Below are 20,440 nucleotides of genomic sequence, written 5' to 3' on the forward strand. Positions count from 1 at the left end.
TCCCCTTTCATACGGGAGTTTGGCAGATGGAAGGTCGTGCGATTTACACCATCACACATATAGCGAAATATCGATCGCCGATTCTGTTTGGCCATCATTCAAAATAAATAAGCTTCTTGACGGTCTTTCTTCGATAGGTTCACTTGAAGCGATTGCACCGTTGCGGTTAACTCGCCGACCTGACGTATTAATACTTGGTTTCGTGCTCTCTTTACGGTTTCGAGACGTTTATTCATGCTGTGGGTTTGAAGCGCTGTCTCCATCTCCTGGACTCCTTCGTGCTTTTTCCTGGAACCGGCATCTTTGCTAACAGCAACAACGGTCGAGTATGCATTGGGGTTTTGGTTTTACTCACGGCGGGCTTGGGAATACGTCATCCCATGATCGATTCGAATATGCTGAATCGCGACTTCCTTTTCAAAAACTGGACATTTCCGGCTGGAGGTAGAATGGTCATTAATCTGGCAGTTTTTGCAGAAAATGGATTCAATGCAGAGCGGTCGGTCCATGGAAATTTGGTTTAACGATGCTCCTTCTGATACATGAATACGGTCCTCTTCCTACACATTGCTGCATCTTCTACAAACTTGGAAGGGCTCGGTACAACGTTTCCCCGTATGCCCGAAAACCAGCGGCGGGAACACTGCAACGGGGACGAGTAATAATTCAGGGTTCTACAACGGGACCAGCCAAAGTCTACATGGGGTGGGATGACTGTACCGCCGATCGTCAGGATAATTGTCGGAGTATGTTCAAACGAGCCATCTGGCTTGCCGCACCGTAGGAGATTCTGCACGCCTTGGGATTTGAGTTGCTGCTTCAGGTATGCGTCGTAGAGGGTGACTGAATCGTAGCAAGATACTACGCATTTTCGTTGATTGAGTTGAGGGTGTTCGCTAATCCAAACTTCAGTTCCGTCGGCCAGCTTCATCATCTTACATAGTTTTGTAAATTGGAAACACAAACCATACCAAAACAATAAGAATTAAGTAAGAAAAGTAACTGCAATAGTTAGAAAAAGGTACCAAAAATGATCAACTGGCCTCAAACGCACAAAACCAAAAACAAAACCATAGGACATTTCATTATCAGTGCGCAAAATTAGTAAAATGTCGCATTTTCTAAAGCAATCAATAACATTTACGTTCTTTGTCTATTCAGTTTAAAATCACATTATTCTTATATTATCGCATGCAAAACTTACACATTTGCTACAAATCATTATTATATTTGAACAACTATTTATGTGCTGGAAATATCTTAAATGCGCAGAATATTGTATCTGTGCCGTAGTAACATTTCGGAGCCGAAATTTGTAATTGACACTTCAAATTAAAGTAGTAGAAAATATTTCAGCCAAGTTTGCTCTTAAAAAAGCAAGATTACAATAAAATAAAACACAAATCAATAGTCATATTGAGTTTCACAATGACAATACATCAAAAGACAACACAACTTCTAAAATTGTTCACCTTTTTATTCAATATTCAATAGTCTGTTTTGCAGATATACACCTATTTAAAGTATTTGTAGCAATTATGTTCATTATTCCTACAAACAGAAATAGTCTACACCTAAAATAGCTAAATACGATCATTTAGTGGGATGTATGCGCATGTATGTATTGGGCTGTATGTATATTAATTTACTTCTATTTATTTTTTATAACAGTACATTCGTTTTATTTTATTTTCATGAAATCAAACACTCAGAAGTACGATCAATGTGTGAGCCCTGCACCGAGCGTCAAGAAATCGCACTCATACGAAAGAAATAGACAAAAAAAATAACACTTTTAAGATTTTCTCATACTGTCGAAATAGGTGAATTTTATCAGGATAGAATGTGCAATTCTCACAATAGTATGTAATCTGATGGAACTAAAAAAGTATGAAACAAAAATGGAAAGGAAAAATTGTATTCTTACCGAAAGTCGATTTGGTTTCCTGATAGAACACACCGGGTCGAACGCGCCGAGCGAAACATGAGACACCTGATGAGAGCTGTTTCGAACCAACTTTGTGGCCACAGAATAGTCGAATGTTCACATATTCACATGATTTTTATAAACATGATTGATTGAAATTAAAAAAAAAACTTCTAATTTGATTCTACATAAGATGTATCTTCTGATGGTTGTGTTAACTTGGTGGGTAAATGATCATACCCATACGGATCTGACTCATTCAGTGTTCATTTTTTCACTACACAAAACACTTCTTTATATTCTACAACTGTTCGAAACACCAGAAAAAAAAAGAAATCGGAGAAACATTTTAATTGTTAAGATGCATTCAATGGGATATTGCTTACGGCTTTCGCGCTGATCCGCTGCTTTCAATTTCCCTCTAGATCTAGACTCCCGGCTCTCGTAGTATTTGAATTCGTCCTGTTGTTCTGCAGCAAAAGAAGATCAATGCTTACCGTCTGGATCTCTCCCTGGAACGTGATCGACGACGGCGGTCACGATCACGATCGCGGTCGCGATCACGACGGTCACGATCTCGTTCTCGTGAGTGGCGATCACGACTCCGTGACCGTCGATCACGGCTTTTCGATCGACGACGATCCGATCGTTCTGATCGTTCCGATGAACGCTTGCGTTCGCCGCGGCTAAAACATTCAATAAATTAATCGAATGATCAAAATATTATCACAAAATAAAACCTACTTATCACGTCGGTCTCGATCTTTATCGCGAACCAGCGCTCGTGACCTTCTGTCCAGCTCACGACTGCCAACGAAGCGCGATCGAGGGCGGTCGTCATCATAGCTGCTGCCTTCGCGACGCCCATTCTTCCGCAACTCTTTTTGCCGTGGTCCGGCCGTTTTCTCCAATTCAATTAACTTTTCACGAATTGCCAAAAATCCTAGATGAAGCTTACCACCGAAATGATCCGCTAACCGCACGTCGTTGTCATGGATGCCCAAATAAGCCGAACAAACCTCGCAGACACGCAGCTTCTGCTGCTGGTAGCTGCTGGCCGGTATTGCACTGCGGTACTCCTGTTCGGCTTTGGTCTTCCTCGCGCGCAGCTCATCGATCTCCGACATCAGCTTCATGCTTTCCTCCACCTGACCAGCCTCACCTAGAGCTTCCGCTTTAGCAAGTTTCTTACCGATTTCCTCCGCCAGTTCGTGCACGGCATTAGCCTTGGCCGCAACTTCCGCCGTCAGCTCCTCCTGCGTTTCGGCCAGCCGCTTCTTGGCCGCTTCCGTACGCCGGTCGCAATCGGCGATGAATGCCTGCAGGTGTTCCATGGACTGGGGAGCAGGTTGGGTACGGGTTAGTCTTGTTAATGATCTTATTGCTTTGGGTAAACCGGAATACTTACATCGACATCGTAGTAGTAGTCCTTGCTTTTGGAAGCATTTTCGTAGTCAGCTCGCAGGGCCAGATCGTGCACTTTGGGACATTCTCCGAGGTCCATTCGCTAGATGGACGTTAGGAAACGAGAAAGAGAGAGAGAATGGAAAATGTGAAGTGAATTAGATGCAAAACTGAGAAAGTTAGACTCGGTCGCAGTCGTTTTAAATATTTACGGTTAGTTCTGGCGATAATCCATTCTTGTTCTAAATTCCTTTTTTTTTATTTCAGTACTTTTCATATCGAATAACTTTTCTAATATTTTATATACTGTAGGTTTACTTGATAAATCATTACAGGAATCAAAACTTAGAAATAAATAAATACTAATGATAATACAAGTGTACTACATAGTTCTTTAGTATTCCCCAGAAAACCGTTCTACATATTTAAAACCTTTTCCGCAACTCTCAATATGGGCATCAGAGTTATCCAAATTTCGACTTTATCGCTCTCCTATGTTTAAGCAGGGGGTGTAGGGGTTATCACGCCTATCTAGTGAGTGGAAGGTTGAGGGTTCTAGTCCCTCCAAGACACGTGGATTCTTTTTCGCAAATTTCATATCAATTTGTCCATTTCGAAACATGTGCTGTGCATATGCACAGCCAAGATATTTAACAAAAAAATCCGAGGAGTTTTTGATTTTTTTGCCTTTCCCGTGCAACAAAGTTGTACCGAAAGGCTATCATTTCACTCCAATATAGAACTTTTTATAGAAGGCTGAGATACCCACAGTGTTATATACCAATCGACTCAGCTCGACGAACTGAGTAAATATAATTAGGAAAGCTTTGATCACCGCGTGACTTTATCGAAATTAATTTATTGGCTTTTTTCGGTGATAACTATACTACTCAAAGCGAAAGGGAGTAGATGAAAGTAATGAAGATACAGATTCGATTGACACCGCAAGCGAGCGGCAAGTGTGAAATGAATAGAAACTGAAGATTAGCAGTGGGCCATATGAGAGAACAAGCATTGTTGAAATCGCTGTTATTCTGCCTAACGTCCACCCAGGAACGGCTTGGATAGTGACGTGGTGATCACTGTACCAAGACAGGCATCTATCCTGTCTTGGTACAGTGATCACCACGTCACATCTCGTTGCAGGATTCCACAAAAGTGGAGATAGGGGAACTGTACCGGTTTTGGCCATGTTCCTAATTTGGCCAATTTTGCGAATAACTCCAAAAATAAAGCAAATCGCGAAGGTTTTATTAGTTCCAACAAGAGATATATCCCTCATGATTCAACGCTGCTTTAAACTGATTGATTATTTTGGAAAAATATGTATTTTTCAGGGTTGGCCAAAACCGGTGCACTTCCCCTAATGCTCCCCCTTGAGGGCATTCGCAGATACTTAATATCCTAATCGCTGCTTGACGTAATGTCGAGTAGAGATGTCGGTTTTTAAACATCTGGTGAATCCATTTGGTAATTATAATAGGTAGCCCATCACAACGTGCGGCTTTCAATATTGCATCGAAAGACACGTTGTCTTCAATATCTAAGAAAGCACCCAAGCACGATTGCTTTTGAGCGAAATTATGTCAGACTGAACTCTTTGCTTCTTTATACGAAGCACGTCCTCCTTTTGCGATAAACTTTACAGTGACATCCCGCCAGGATATGGGAATATACCCAGTAGCAAAACTGCATACTAAAAGCTTTTTTAAAACATGTTTGATATGCTCAAAACCTCTCTGAAGTAGAACGGGATAAATCCCATCCTCCCCTGGAGATTTGTAGGAAGCAAAACTATCAAGTGCCCATTGAATCGATTCAGTAGTTATGATTCTACGTGCTTGAGCCCAAGACCCATAGCTACATGAAAAGACCTCAGGATCATCCGAAGATGTTATATCGACACATCCAGGGAAGTGCGTATCAAATAAGTGCTCTAACGATTCTTCATCAGAAGAAGTGTAGTGGCCATTTGGCTTGCGAATTTCGCCAACGTGGAAATCCTTAGATCTCGCAAGAATTTTATTCAATCGACTGGCTTCACTCAAATTGGAAACATTTGCACAAAGGTTTCTCCAGCCGGATCGTTCAGCAGATCGTAGAGCCTTCATGTAAGCTTTGCGAGCCAACTTGAAAGAATCCGTCCCTGCTGAATGGCGTCTGTTCCAACTCCTTCTGCACTGCTTCCTTAGCTTAGCCAAATCGGAATTCCACCAAGGGGTTCCTCTTGAGTTTCTATAGAAGGTAGATATCCATGAAATTTGGTAGAGAGCAACTCTGTGTAAAGAACCCAGTTTGTTGAACGAGGATTTCAAAAACGCAAGGTCTGCGAAGTAACATTCAAATGATCAAAGTAGATGTAGCAATGGTCAGATATCGATTCCTCATCTGACACATGCCAATTCGTCAACTCGTGACTGATTCTATTGGAGCAAAGGGTTATGTCTAACACCTCTGCTCTATTAGATACCATAAAGGTTGGGCGATTGCCTATGTTAGGTAAACTAAGTATGGTACTACTTAAGTATTCCATCAAGCTGGAGCCTCTCATATTGATATCCGAGCTACCCCAGATGATGTGATGAGCATTAGCATCACTGCCGACAATTAGCGGAAGGCCTTTTGAAATGCAATATATGACAACTTGTTTGAAAGCATCCGTAGAGGATGGTCCATTCATTTTCACCTGATGTCTAGTTAAAATTTGCGATATTTTTCTTAGTGTATCAACGGATTGTTTGTTGTTTTCTAACAGCAAACAAGAAAAATATGACAGTTCTAACAGCAAACAAAGGAAAATTTTGTAAACACGGCACCAACAAAAATCTGTGATGTGAAAGAATAGTGCTGTCCAATGAGCAGCTCGAAGTAGCTCGAAGTTGTTCCTGTCACGCTCATGCCCGTTTGTTGACAAAAAAGAACGAGCAGGACGGGAACAACTTCGAGCTACTTCGAGCTGCTCATTGGACAGCATTATTAGTGCTGTCCAATGAGCAGCTCGAAGTAGCTCGAAGTTGTTCCCGTCCTGCTCGTTCTTTTTTGTCAACAAATGGGCATGAGCAGGACAGGGAGAAACTTCGAGCTACTTCAAGCTCTCATTGGACAGCACGGTCAGAGCGAAATCAAAACAAACAAAAATACTTCGCAAATCAGTTCATTTTGGTTTCGCAAATTAATTTGCAAATTGCAACACTTTTCAAATCTAGCTTCTTTAAATAATAGCAATTGTAATAGTTCGGAGCGGTAAGTGTTTCTTTCGTTACTGCGTTAGTACATGCTGGTGGATAGAGTCAAAGTCAACGGAAGTATGTGCAGGATAGTGTTGTGACGTTAATTGTACCAACTTTATCAGAATAAATTGATTTCCGAACAGACGGTGATGTGGCAGTTTTGGGTTGAATGACAGGCAAAATTCAACCAACAAAGTGCATTCCGCAGGACCCTGTATACACTAAGGAAGGCGATACCAGTTCCGTCATGGGCAGTATTATTAAATATAGGTTCGATACCGAGGTTCCTATATCTTGGCTTTTCTATTGCTGATATATGTTCATGTTTTAAGGAATGTCAACGGAAGGATGTCGTCAAATAATGTGGATTGAAATTGCAAGAAGTAACGAGATCAGATAAAGAGATGGCGAGCTACAGTAAGACTCTGGGACTAATGCGTTTCTTCTAGTGTTGTGGGCAACGCTACTGCGATCGGTCCGTGTTGCAGTGAAGTGAAAATTGCAAGTTCAATTCAAGACAAGAACAATTGAATGCCTGAATCCACAATTATTCAAGATTCATCTCCTCCTATGAAGTAATAAATTTAAGTTGCAAATAAAGAATGAGCAACATTGTGAAATTGTAATAATATTCATTTATTATGATTGTAGAAAACATATTGGGATTTAGCAAAGTGATGCCAAATATCTGTCTTTCTGTATTGAAAACGTGTTTATTCAAACAATCGCTCTCTGTTACCAACTATTAGTTAGTTCCTGTTTGACTACTAAATACCATTCACCTGCCGCCCACATCAACCTTCCAAATCCTGTCGTAAGACGAGTTTGAACAGTCCCATTGAATTCCACCACTTAATTGTATCCTGACAGTGTCTTGTACTTGACTCGAAGTACAAGACACTGAAGACGGCCTTACTGTTGAGGTCGAAATACGTATCTGTCAGGATACAATTAAGTGGTGGAATTCAATGGGACTGTTCAAACTCGTCTTACGACAGGTGAAAACATTCCACTAAAAAGCTCAAAATAATTTTCTTATCTTCCAAATCCTCCAAACTGTTCTGTTTCGTCACCTTCATGCGCCGTAAGGATCGCTCAACAACCAGGATGCAACAAATCACAAAGCACATTGGAAGCCCCGAAGCCCCTCATCGCAGTCGAGACTGTGCAGCCAGCATACAACAGCCGTCCTGGTCCTGCGTATGGGTGCGGTCAAGGGGTCTTCCAGCCTGTGCATACAGGCAAGTACCGTCAATATGAGTTCAATTCCCGCCCTGATGCCGTTTTCGCCCGCAGCTCATCGAACATTTTTTCAATTTCGGAACGCCCAACAATTAAATCCGCTGCTTACACCGAGACATTAGCTCCACAACCAGGACGCAACAAATCACTAAGCACTTTGGAAGCCCCGAAGCCCCCCATCGCAGTCAAGTCTGTGCAGCCAGCGTACAACAGCCGTCCTGGTCCTGCGCATGGGTGCGGTGAAGGGGTCTTCCAGCAAGTACCGTCAGTATGAGTTCAATTCCTGCCCTGATGCCGCTTGTGTTCGTAGCTCAAAACGATTGCCGAAAACACTCTCTACTACGGGACGCATGCCTGCAAGCCTCTTGGAAACCCCTCTCGTTACAGTCGAGCCAGTCCCGCCAGCGTCCTGCAGTCGTCCCGGTCCTGTATACGATGTAAGGGAAAGGGGTATCCAAACTCCATACGCAGGCAACAAAAGCAACGGCGCCATTCTGAGCGATGTCAACGATGAATCCACCGCTGCCTTTACTCCGACATTTGAATCAATGCTACCGGATGTACACACATCGCCAAAGATCAAGAACACTTTGACTACTGCTTCATCTCATCACCAAAATGTCGGAGGTATGAACTGCTTACTTGAAGATTATAAGTTGGCGGTCAGTGATGCTAGCTACGACATCTACGCTTTCACCGAAACATGGCTCAACGATCACACCGAATCTTGTCAGCTCTTCGACAGCTCCTTTTCAGTGTATCGTCATGATCGCTCGTCCTCAAACAGCAAAAAAACTCTGGCGGGGGAGTATTACTTGCTGTTCGTAAATGCATCAAGTCGCGCATTTTGTGTCCTCCCGGATATTTGGCAGTTGAACAGTTGTGGGTTGCAATCACTGCCAAAGAGAATACAATCTTTTTATGTGTGATTTACACTCCGCCTGACATGATAAATAACGATTCTCTGATTGACACACATTTGGCGTCACTAGAATGGATCGTTAATCAAATGGGCCCTAATGATAGCATTGTTATTGTGGGTGACTTCAACCTCCGTGGCATAACCTGGCAGAGCGGCTCGAATGGTACTCTATTTCCAGACCCATCTCTTTCTTCCATGACAATGGCATCTAGATGCCTTCTTGATGCATACTGCACTGCGGGACTCAAACAGCTCAATTCAACTTTAAACGACAATCACCGAGCGCTGGATCTGTGCTTCGCTAGCGAAGATTTTTGTGACAATTACACTGTCATGCGGGCACCGTTACCATTAGTGAAAAACTGCAGGCATCACCCCCCTCTGCTTGTTAATTTGAACAGTTGGTCCCAATTTCAATTTAACGACACATCCGACAGCATTTTCTACAATTTCCGCAAGGCCGATTTCGAAAGAATGAATGCTTTTCTTCGCGATGTAGATTGGACAGAAATTCTCCTCGATAACGATGTCAATCATGCTGCATCTTTGATGTCCAACATCCTACTCTACGCCATCGAACAGTTTGTGCCGAAAGTAACTCGTCGCGAACCTGTCAAGCCGGAATGGTCGAATCCACAACTTAAGCGTCTAAAACGCTTCAAAAGGGCTGCTCTGAGAAGACACAGTAAAACACCGCACTGATATACCTAGAATTGCTTATGCTGAGGCCAATCAACAATATTCTAGGCTCAACGAGCATCTGTTCGCCATCCATCAAGCTCAAATTCAAAGCCGTCTCAAGTCGGATCCACGAAGTTTCTGGCAATACGTAAATAATCAACGACACCAGTCTGGTCTGCCGTCCTCAATGACTAACGGCAATGCAGAAGCTAGTACTGTGAAGGAAATCGCCGAATTGTTCCGCTCCCAGTTCAGCAGCGTTTTCTCTGACGAAAAGCTTAGCGCTCATGACATCGCAGCCACCACAAACAACGTTCCTCAACTTTCTTTAGCAATCTCGCAATTGACTGTTTCATCCGACATGGTCTCACGCGCACTGAAAAAACTGAAAAGTTCAGTAGGTTGTGGCCCAGATTGCATTCCATCGATTCTGCTCAAGAAGTGTTCGTCATCCTTAGCGCTACCACTAGCCGCAATTTTCAACGCCTCGCTATCTACTGGTACGTTCCCGTCGAGTTGGAAGAATTCATATGTATTTCCCGTGCATAAGAAAGGATGTAAACGAAATGTCGTCAACTATCGAGGTATAGCTGCTTTGAGTGCGATTTCCAAAATATTTGAGTTGATCGTACTTGATAAGCTTGTGCATACATGCGCTCATTATGTATCCACAAACCAACATGGATTCATCGCCAAACGCTCTACCAGCACTTATTTAGCAATATTTACATCATTCGTCACCAGCCAAATGGAGAAAGGTTACCAAGTTGATGCTGTCTACACAGACTTGTCTGCAGCTTTCGACAAAATGAACCACGGTATTGCGCTTGCTAAATTTGAAAAACTAGGCTTAAGTACCATTATACTCAAGTGGCTTCGATCCTACTTGACCGATCGCAAAATGGCTGTCAAAATCGGGGATCATGTTTCGTCGCCGTTTTCCGTTAGCTCAGGCGTCCCACAAGGTAGCCATCTCGGACCGTTTTTATTTGTACTTTATATGAACGATGTTAATTTTATCCTAAGCTGCTTAACTTTATCGTACGCTGACGACTTAAAACTTTTTTATGTCATAAGATGCCCAAGCGATGCTACGTTTCTGCAGCGGCAACTCGAGGTTTTTGCAGCCTGGTGTCAGCTTAATCGGATGGTACTCAATGTCTCCAAGTGCTCCGTTGTTTCGTTCGGACGGAAGCATGTTCTATATCAACATGAATACTTGTTGTATAATAGTATCATCAAACGTGAAACGACCGTAAAGGATTTAGGCATTATGTTAGACTGCAAATTGACTTTAAACATCATATATCGTATGTTGTGTCCAAAGCCTCATCACAATTAGGGTTTATCTTTCGCTTTGCTAAACAATTTAGAGATGTTTATTGCTTAAAAGCACTGTATTGCTCATTAGTCCGTCCTATATTAGAATATTCTTCAACAGTCTGGGCACCATACTATCAGAATGATACTCAACGAATCGAATCAATTCAGCGCAAGTTCATCCGCTTTGCTCTCCGTTTCCTTAATTGGCGAGATTCCTATAATTTACCAAGATACGAGAACCGATGCATGCTTATAAACTTGGAAACGCTTCATGCTAGACGAAACGTTGCAAAAGCCTGTTTTATAGGAGATTTGCTTCAAGGCCATACAGATTGTCCTGATCTGCTTGAAAAAATTGAAGTAAACACGCGAAATAGTAATCTTCGCTCGCATTCATTTTTGTATATTCGTGCTTCTAGAACTAACTACGGAATCAATGAGCCCATCAAAAGCATGTGTCGCGTGTTTAATAGGTGTTACAATGTATTTGATTTTCATGTTCCTCGTATAACTAATAAGAATAGATTTAAGAGTATTTTGTGTTAGATATAGTGCATTCAATTTTTTGTTTGTATACCGTATAGTATGTCATTGGGGTGCGTATGTTTCACCTGTTGGCAGTTGCTGCTAAATAAATAAATAAATAAATCGAATTGTGCGGCACGATTTCAATTTCACAGCTCTACAAATTATTTCGAAAGTTCAAACTTTTCATTTTAGAAGTAATGGGTGACTTTTAAATTTACAGTGAGTATTACCGCTTGTCGTGTGCATTCCCAGCCTGATTCAACGCCGAATAACGCTGCGTCAACGCAGCTTGAAAAACCGCTACGTGGACATCGGCCCTAAGACGAATGAGTAGAGACTATTTCTTCCAACATATGTATTGATTTTATTCTTTTCCTTATTGGCATTATATCCCCCACTGGGGCATTGCCGCTTTGCAACTTAGTGTTCATTAAGCACTTCCACAGTTTTTAACTGCGAGGTTTGTACGCCGAATTACCATTTATGCATTCGTATATCATGAGACTATTACGATGATACTTTTATGCCCAAGGAAGTCGAGAAAATTCCCTAGACCGGACCGGGAATCAAACCCAGCCAATTTCAGCATGGGAAGCCGCGCATCTTACCGCACGACTAAGGAAGGCCCGTAGACCAATATAGTGATACTATCTCCTTTAATACATTGAAAGGAATTGTTTTCAAAAAACAAAAAAAAATCTTGACGTATTTTGCGGATTGGTTTTCTGGGGAATATTTTAGAATGTATGTTTAACCCAAAAATACAAATCCATTTCCGTGTTTTATTTATCTAGTAATACCTACAGTTTTTAATTCTAAGCATTCTATTATTTCTTTTTTGCCTTATCCTATTATACAACATTCAATTATCCATATGAGTATACAGTAAAAGATTCAGTTTGCAATGTTGTAATTACTCACCAAAATCGACAACACACACGAAGCTGAAGTGGAACCCAGATCTGCCCAGCAGCAGTTTTACTTTTTTTGAAACACTTTCCGATTGCTCTTTCATAAAAAATAAACTTCCTAATACAATAGAAAGCTTCATGTTTAAGTATCAAAAAATCGGAAACGTCGATGTGTTTTTTTTGCGAATTTCAACCAACTAAAATCATTTTTTTATACGTACGTACGGCCTGTGTGAAAACGTTCGAATCATGGGGCACCCAGCAGGGCAGTCTCCAGGGTCGATCGGAATCAAAGGACAACTACTAGGGCTCTTTGGTACTTTTTTGCATCCGTGCAAACAACGACGGGGGAAAGAAATGAAGATTTGTTTTCGTTTTTCATAGAGTTAATAATTCGTTTTGTGTTTGTACATACCCAATAACACGCGCTTGAAAGCCTTCGACGATGACGACGTTGGATCAGAATGCTTATATTAATACGTACCCATTGTCTGGCATAGTTTGGACTCAAAATCTGACTACTACTGAAGACACAAACTACAATGCTCTTGGGAATAAAGTTATGATTGACGAAAGAATAGTTTTCTCTGCTGAGAAACCGGGCTAAATGTCACTCATATTCACGATTCGCGCGCAAAAAAAATCAACTTTATCGATTCGCGGATGCTACAAAATCTCACAAACGCTCTTGACTTGTAAACTAAAGAATAATAAACACTTACGGTCAACTGGTTCCAGCGTGCGGGACCACCAGGTTCTTGTGCGAATGAGCGCACTTCCGGACGAAGGATAACACGGACTCGACCTGGCTTTCTTATTTGGGAAAGATTCGCAAAGAAATCCTAAGCTTTTATAGGCAGTTAATTCGATTTGGTACGGAGCGGTTGATGATCAAAGTTTGACGGACAGTTAAAAGTACTTACGATCATCGCCTAGATGTTCTGTTTTAAAACCCTATCTGGTCGTTCCAGAGCTCCCACAAAGAGGAACGACGACTTCGTAACTAGAGATTCTGTTTTGAGGAAAAGTAGTAGCGACATGTCTGCAATAGAATCAGATGAGGGACAAGTTTTTGGTTGCCATTGCATTTTGAGGACCACGTCTCGTGTTGAGTATACAAATCTACAGACACGACATACAGTGTGACAGAGCTTCGAAAGGCTTTTAGTTTTTATTACAGGGCGGGAGTTCTACTCTTCGAGGAGATTTTGACATACTCGAGAAGACCTCATTTTTGGGAAGGAATCGTATCTATGAGACTTAGGTAGTTCTACTTACCGTTGAAGCGAGGATCTCATGCGGACAGCAGCCTAACAAAAAACTTTTACATACTTTGTTGTCGTAGAATTTGGTTGAGTATCGGTTGGATTCACCTGGAATATAAAAAAAAAACCCTGATTAATCCACGTAGCGGTGTTGGTGCCTTTCTCGTGCCACAAAATACTAAAAAATATGAGTGAATGTTTTTAGTGTTTAGTATGTTTGTCATAACTTCAGAACCCATAGTTCGGTCCCGCCAATTTTCAATAGCAAACAATGGAACAGGATTCCCCGTCGAATGGAACTTGCTGCGAATAATTCAGCCAATGCTATGTCTCAAATATAATATAAGCGTTTTATCAATCCCCCTCGGTGGGGGTCGCCTATCCGAATCAGTTTTTTCCAACTTGTATACTGCCGTTCTACGCATGCTTGTACCAAATTCAAAAAACGACGAATGAGAAATTGGCATCTTTTTGCCCCTTAGGATTGCTATGATCGGGGTGGGTTTTTGAAAGTTGACAAGTGATTATGCCGGAAGAACTAGTCTACTTTGACCAAATGAACACCGGACTGTGGGAATCAGCTAACATAATCCTCTTGAAAACTTTCAGGAATGTGGTTTTGTTTCAGTCAAGTCAGTCACATAGGACAAAGTCTAGTCAAAATGTAAATTTGAATATGTTAGTATTGTTTGTATGTACGTTAGGCGTTGATTATTTATTGAGTCATTTCTATTATTGTGAGTTGTATAATTAAGGTAAAACACGACTTGTCTTCTATATTTTAAATCTGTTATTGTCACTGTGTTGTTGTTTGTTACATTCCAACATAAATGTCTTATATAATTTTGTCTTATTAGTGTTTTAGTCATTGTTAGATACAGTATGTATAAAACTCGGAAAAAATTGTTAAGTATTGCCTTACAAATCCTATGTCCTTCCTCTATCCGAGTACGAGGCGATGGTGACGGCCAAGTTCAACATGAAGATATCTAAGATGACAATTGATCAAGGTCGTGAGTATCTATCAAATAGCCAGAAGCAGTTCTATTTGCAGAAAGGGATCCAGGTCGAACCGACCGTTGCATATACGCCGCAGCAAAACGGCGTCGCTGAGAGGTTCAACCGAACCATAGTTGAGAAGGTCCGCACGATGCTGATCGATTCGCATATCCCTAAAACCATGTGGTCAGAAGCTGTCCTTACTGCTGTGTATCTGGTAAACCGAAGCCCTACCGTCGCTTTGTCGAGATGTCTAACCCCGGCTGAATGCTGGTACAACGAGAGGCCAAGTGTGGAAAAACTTCGTGTTTTTGGTTGCAAGGCATTTGCATGGATACCCGGCCAACACAGGAAGAAGTTGGATGCGAAGGGTGTCGAAGTTGTAATGGTTCGTTATGCTCCCAACGGTTACCGTTTGTGGGACAGGAAGTCAAGACGAATCATCATCGCACGTGATGTCAAGTTTCATGAAACATGTTTCCCATATGAAGTGAATCGCGAAGAGCATGAAAAGCTTCCATTAGTCGTTTTACCACATAAGCATGAAGAGGAAGGAATTCAAGAGGCGAATCCGATAGATGAACACCCATTGCGTCGCGAGGGCACTCCCGTTCAAGATGTTGAGCAGCTGCCGGATAACGCATCCCTATTACAAGCTAGTTCTCCGGTTACTGATGGCGAGGACGTTTTTGAGATGAATCAAACCGGGGCGCTCCCTTCGCAAAGAGAACAACTCGAGTCCGATGGACAAGCGACGTAGAGGCGCAGCGAACGGGAGCGCAGGCTTCCCGATAAGTTATTGAATTTCTTCACCGGTTACAGAGCAACTTCTGTTGGCTCGTATTCTACAGATCCTCAGTGCTACAGCGATATCGAGAGACGAGACGATCGAGCCAAATAGTTACAGGCTATCGATGACGAGTTAAGGTCCATGGAGGCGAACGGTGTGTGGAGATTGGTGACCTGCCCGCGCGGTGTGATGCCCCTAAAATCCAAATGGGTGTTCCGCGTGAAGGAAGATGAAGATGGACACACAGCCCGTTATAAGGCCCGACTGGTAGCGAAGGGCTTCCTGCAACGTCAAGGGGTGGACTTTGAAGAGACTTATGCACCTGTGGCGAAGTTATCCACCATTAGGACCGTACTGGCAGTAGGTGTACACAAGCAATTCCATTTTCACCAGATGGACGTGAAAACCGCATTCCTACATGGAAATTTCAAGGAGGATATTTACACCCAATATTTTTTTAACACGGTTGGTATTCTTTAATTTCCCGGTTAACCTGATTTTTTACAGCTTTTCAAATACCACCTGAATTTTCTTTGATTTGTGATTGTGATTTTTTTCATGGGGTTTACTCATAGTTTCATCAACGCTGAAGGTCGTAATCAGCTAAAACCCCCCCGTATAAAAAAAGAACCGGGTGTACATTAAATCAATGGTTTTTCAAAGCCATTCTGGGTCCTGAACAACTGTGCAGAATTTGGGACCGATTGGTTGCTTCCTCGCTTTCCGCATCGCGTTTGAAGTTTGAAGAATTAGTATGGGAGAAGGTATATTTTTGCATTTCTACTACTAGAGGTTTCAGTTTATTGTAAACCAAGTGGCACATTGGGTTAAAGTATAACCCAAAGGATGCCGAAAAACTTTGCTGAAGAAGGCACGTTGCTGGAACGCCCACGAAAAAAGTTATAACCCTTCAAAGATTGAGTGTTCAAACCATATGCAAAAAAATTGTTTATTCTGCCAGCACTGCCGAACTACGTAGACCAATAATTTAACTGAGTGTTATTTCAAAATAATTGATCTTACAGGGCTTTAGAACAAATGGAAGCTATCCGGAAACATTTCACAAAGGAAAAAACCGACAAGAAGGAAGATAAGTTTTGCCCTTCGATAACCGTAGGTCGGCCGGTAGTGCTGGCAGAAACATTGATTTCTTGCATATGGTTTGAACAATCAATTTTCGAAACGTAATTACATTTTTTGTAGAACTTCCAGCTATGTACCTTTTTCGGCAAAGTCTTTCGGCATCTTTCAGACTATATGCTAACGTATTGAGTCACGTGATTGATAATAAATTAAAGACGCTAATAGCAAAAATGTAAAAAAGTACGTTTTCCCATAATAATCTTCATGTAAATTTAAAACACGATGCGGCATGCGAGGTCGCAACCAATCGAGCCCATATTTTGCACCGTTGATTGGGGTCCCAAAACGATTCAGAAAAACCTTAATCTCACTTGATCGGACCAAGTTTGCGATTTTCCATACAACTGCGCCCCACTCTAGTGTACATGGAACTCCCCGAAGGCGTGCAGGCTCCACCGAACATGACATGTAACCTGCTAAATTCCTTGTATGGGTTGAAGCAATCACCGCGTTGCTGTAATGAAAAATTCAACAGTCAACTAATCAAGCTGGGTTTCCGTCGGTCACGTCACGACTATTGTCTGTATATCAGTTGCGATGAAGATGATGAGCTGTACATCGTGCTATATGTCGACGATTTACTAATCGCGTGGAGGAAATTAGAGTCCATCGGCCGTTTTCGACTGTTTTCTGTATGACCGATTGTGGAGAAGCACGTCATTTCCTGGGAATGAAGATCGCGTACGACCGGCATGAAGGAACTCTCCAGCTTTCGCAGCAGGCGCACGTGGAAAAGGTCGTGAATAATTTCGGATTGGCCGATTGTAATCCCACGAAGTCACCTATGGAAAAAGGACTGCAACTATAACGAGAGAGGAAACCTACAAGAGAACCCTACCGGGAGCTGTTAGGCAGCTTAATGTATATTATGCTCAGCGTTCGCCCGGACATCTGTTTCCCAGGTGGGTATCTGGGTCGCTATCAACAAAACCCCACGGACGCTCACTGGCAAAGTTTAAAGAGAGTCGTCCGCTACCTCAAAGGAAGTGCCAACACTGTACTAACGTTCCAACGCAACAATTCTCCTTCGATAGTTGGGTATGACGATGCGGATTGGGCGGCGAATAACGAGGACCGGAAGTCTGTATCCGGATATGTTTTCAAGGTTTTTGGATCCACAGTATCATGGTGCAGCAAAAAGCAAACTACCGTAGCAATTTCCTCAAGTGAATCGGAGTACGTCGCATTGAGTGCAGCTACTACCGAAGCCCTTTGGTTAGCTGGAATTCTTGAGGAAATGAACGTGAAGAATCCCGAAACACCTGTGACAATTTATGAAGAACAACCGAGGATGTATCGGCATGGCCAACAACTTGGAGACGAAACGAACCAAACATATTGACGTGAAACATCATTTCATCAGAGATCATATCGCTGAAGGACAAATCGAAGTAAAGGCTGTCGGTACTCAAGATCAATTAGCCAATATTTTCACCAAGTCCCTGGATCCCGGCAGATTTCAAGAATTGCGACGGAATCTAGGACTGACATCGTAGCAACCTACTGGTGTGAGGCAATCATACCATTCCATCGTAGCAATCTTGGCTCTTTGACATTTGTATTTTTCTTATCATTCTCAAACTAAACTCTGAATAAACCACACGTTATTTTAACCGAGCTCTGCGTTCATTCATAGAAAATTATCGAACGACTTTTACTCCCTAGCGAGTTTTTATCAATTGATAATTTGGATTTGTGATCGCTTGAGAGTATTGTTCATCCTCGATTATTTGAAAGTTTTATTGTTATCATCCTTTTCAAATTTGGGTTCAAAAATTGTATACATCACCAGGGTTCGTAATGCTCACTCAATCTCAGCAGACAATCACGAAAACTACCAGTACTGCCACGTAGTTCTACGTTACCTTTGCGTACAACCCGATTGGGCTGCACCTTTGAGTTTTTCACCCACAAAAAGAATTTGCGACAACAATCATGAAAATAGTTTGGCGGGACAGTTATGCCGAGAAATAGAGCACTTGTTTTGTGGTTTCTACGCATATCAGCCCCGTTTAGTGCACCCTCCACATGCTTTATCTATGGAAGTGAACCATCCACGTGGTTGAAGTGGAACAGGCTAAGATTTGATAATTTAAACAGAAAATGCTATTTCAATGTGTGTTACTCCATAAAATAACAGAATCCGCCATAATGATGAATTTAAGCATCGCGAGACAATTATGCGTAGAAATTAAGCAATGGGACAAATAGACTTGATGTTGTTTTCAATGATTTTCCGAACAAAGTTCGAAATCTGTTAGAGTTTTCTAAAAGTATACATCCAAATAGACTGCTCTGTGGTGAAAAGTCAAAATTCACAAAAACTAACATGGGACAATTATGCGTAGAAGGGCAGTATACAAGTGCGATAGTTTTGTTTTCATGGCTTGTTATGATTCGAAGAGAATTTTGCCTCTCTTCTATCGTTGTTCATTATCTATTGAGAACAATTTCTCCAAACCCTGACATCACCTCAAATCGTTTAGCTAAGTCGCTTGGTACATCTATGGGTCCCCGAGCCCTCTATCAAAAGCTCAGTTTTGTAGTGACCATTGTATAGCCTTTACGTATACTTAGTATACAAGACAAAAATCTTCCGATGACGGTTTCGTAGAAATAAGCATCATATGTAGGTAAATATATTCCATATAATATTAGAAGTCCTGTCTAGAGCTTGAAGTAGATTGTAATCACTTTCGAGCTCATTCGGCTATTTCAACCAACTTTGAAGGCGTAATGGAAGTAAAGTTGGAAACAAACAAAAATACAAAATTGATCTTTCTTAAGTCCGAGCTAAGTCATTAGACAGCAATTCTAAGCTGTTGAAACAGCAGCCCGTTTGGCCTAGTCCCCCCTTGCCTTGTTCTTCCTGTTGATCTATTCTGCTTAGGGTGAAATCAAACATCAGCACTAGCGTTTTGATTGGACTCACGATCAATACCAGCAAAACGAAGTACATGGTCGCTGGCAATCAACGTGGGTTCATTAGTGGTGGTGGTAGCGAAATAGTGCTGGATGGTGAAAAATTTGAAGTGGTAAAAGAATTTGTGTATCTTGGAACATTAGTGACGTGCGATAATGATGTTACCCGCGAGGTGAAAAGGCGTATTGCAGCTGCAAATAGGGCTTATTACGGACTTCGTAACCAGCTTAAGTCCCGTAGTGGCTTTATACGGCCATGAGACATGGACGTTAAAGGAGGCTGATCGAAGAGCTCTCGGAGTGTTTGAGCGTAAGGTGCTGCGGACAATACTCGGCGGTAAACAAGAGAACGGTATCTGGCGGCGTCGCATGAATCACGAATTGTACCAGGTATATAAAGGGCTGGATATTATTAAGCTTATACAACACGGCAGACTACGGTGGGCTGGTCACGTTGTTCGTATGCCGGAAGAACGTCAAGCGAAGATAATATTTAGTAGAGAACCCGGAAGAGGCCGCAGGAAGGCCGCGTACACGATGGCTTTTTGCAGTTGAAGACGACCTGAGGCGCTCAATGTTCAGGGCGACTGGAAGCGATTGGCCCAGGATCGAGTCCAGTGGAGAAGGATACTCCATTCGGCGTAGGTTCATCGAAGAGCTGTAGCCCATCAAGTATCAAGTACTAGCGTTTTGCAATGGGGCCATGAAGTAGCTTTGAAGCATATGTATTGCGGACTAACCGTTTTGGTAAATTTTCAAAGTAACACAAATTCATAAATATTACTAGGGGTAATTTATGTTGCATCCTATATTTTGATATGCAAAAAAATATGCGCTATATGTTCAACGATTTTACTTGGCAACGCGAAAAACAAACATGGTGGAAGACATTTTTCAACGTAAGCCAAAGCCCAAGAATGATTACTCACCATTTCTGGCCGTTCCCATGAGCTGATCCAGCATCGCTCGCATCTGATCGTGAGCCGTCATCGTTGGTCCGGTTTTGCAATACCTTCCAGTAACGAGAGAGCTCCAAATCCACCAGAAAATCCGATTTTTTCTCTACTTTCAAGAAACACGCAGGCAGATTGAAAACTTATCACTTTTTTCTCTTCATTTGCTTTTTCTTTTTCATCCGACACGAGCGACTGTC

The 20,440-nt window shown here is 42.0% G+C and overlaps 1 protein-coding gene across 4 annotated transcripts; it reads right to left on the minus strand.

Moving 5' to 3' along the window:
* Positions 1 to 1,456: 1,456 nt before the first annotated feature.
* LOC134212822 (putative RNA-binding protein Luc7-like 2) lies at positions 1,457 to 20,427 on the minus strand. 4 transcript variants are annotated; one of them, XR_009979354.1, is made up of 6 exons: positions 20,217 to 20,427; positions 13,447 to 13,541; positions 3,336 to 3,434; positions 2,672 to 3,264; positions 2,314 to 2,613; positions 1,457 to 2,234 (listed from the first exon to the last, which is right to left on the minus strand). XR_009979354.1 is itself a non-coding variant. In XM_062691029.1 (5 exons), exons 1-5 carry the CDS (start codon positions 20,275 to 20,277, stop codon positions 2,421 to 2,423), a joined length of 1,041 nt encoding a protein of 346 aa, XP_062547013.1. In that variant the 5' UTR covers positions 20,278 to 20,426; the 3' UTR covers positions 1,457 to 2,420. The 4 variants fall into 4 exon arrangements, 3 of the variants coding, with proteins under 3 accessions (XP_062547013.1, XP_062547015.1, XP_062547014.1); XM_062691029.1 differs by having other exon boundaries at positions 1,457 to 2,613; positions 20,217 to 20,426; XM_062691031.1 differs by lacking the exon at positions 20,217 to 20,427 and adding an exon at positions 12,891 to 13,210 and having other exon boundaries at positions 1,457 to 2,613; positions 13,447 to 13,540.
* Between the last annotated feature and the right edge of the window lie 13 nt (positions 20,428 to 20,440).

This window comes from Armigeres subalbatus, chromosome 2 (assembly GCF_024139115.2).
Source record: "Armigeres subalbatus isolate Guangzhou_Male chromosome 2, GZ_Asu_2, whole genome shotgun sequence".
In the NCBI taxonomy this organism is placed as follows: Eukaryota; Metazoa; Arthropoda; class Insecta; order Diptera; family Culicidae; genus Armigeres; species Armigeres subalbatus.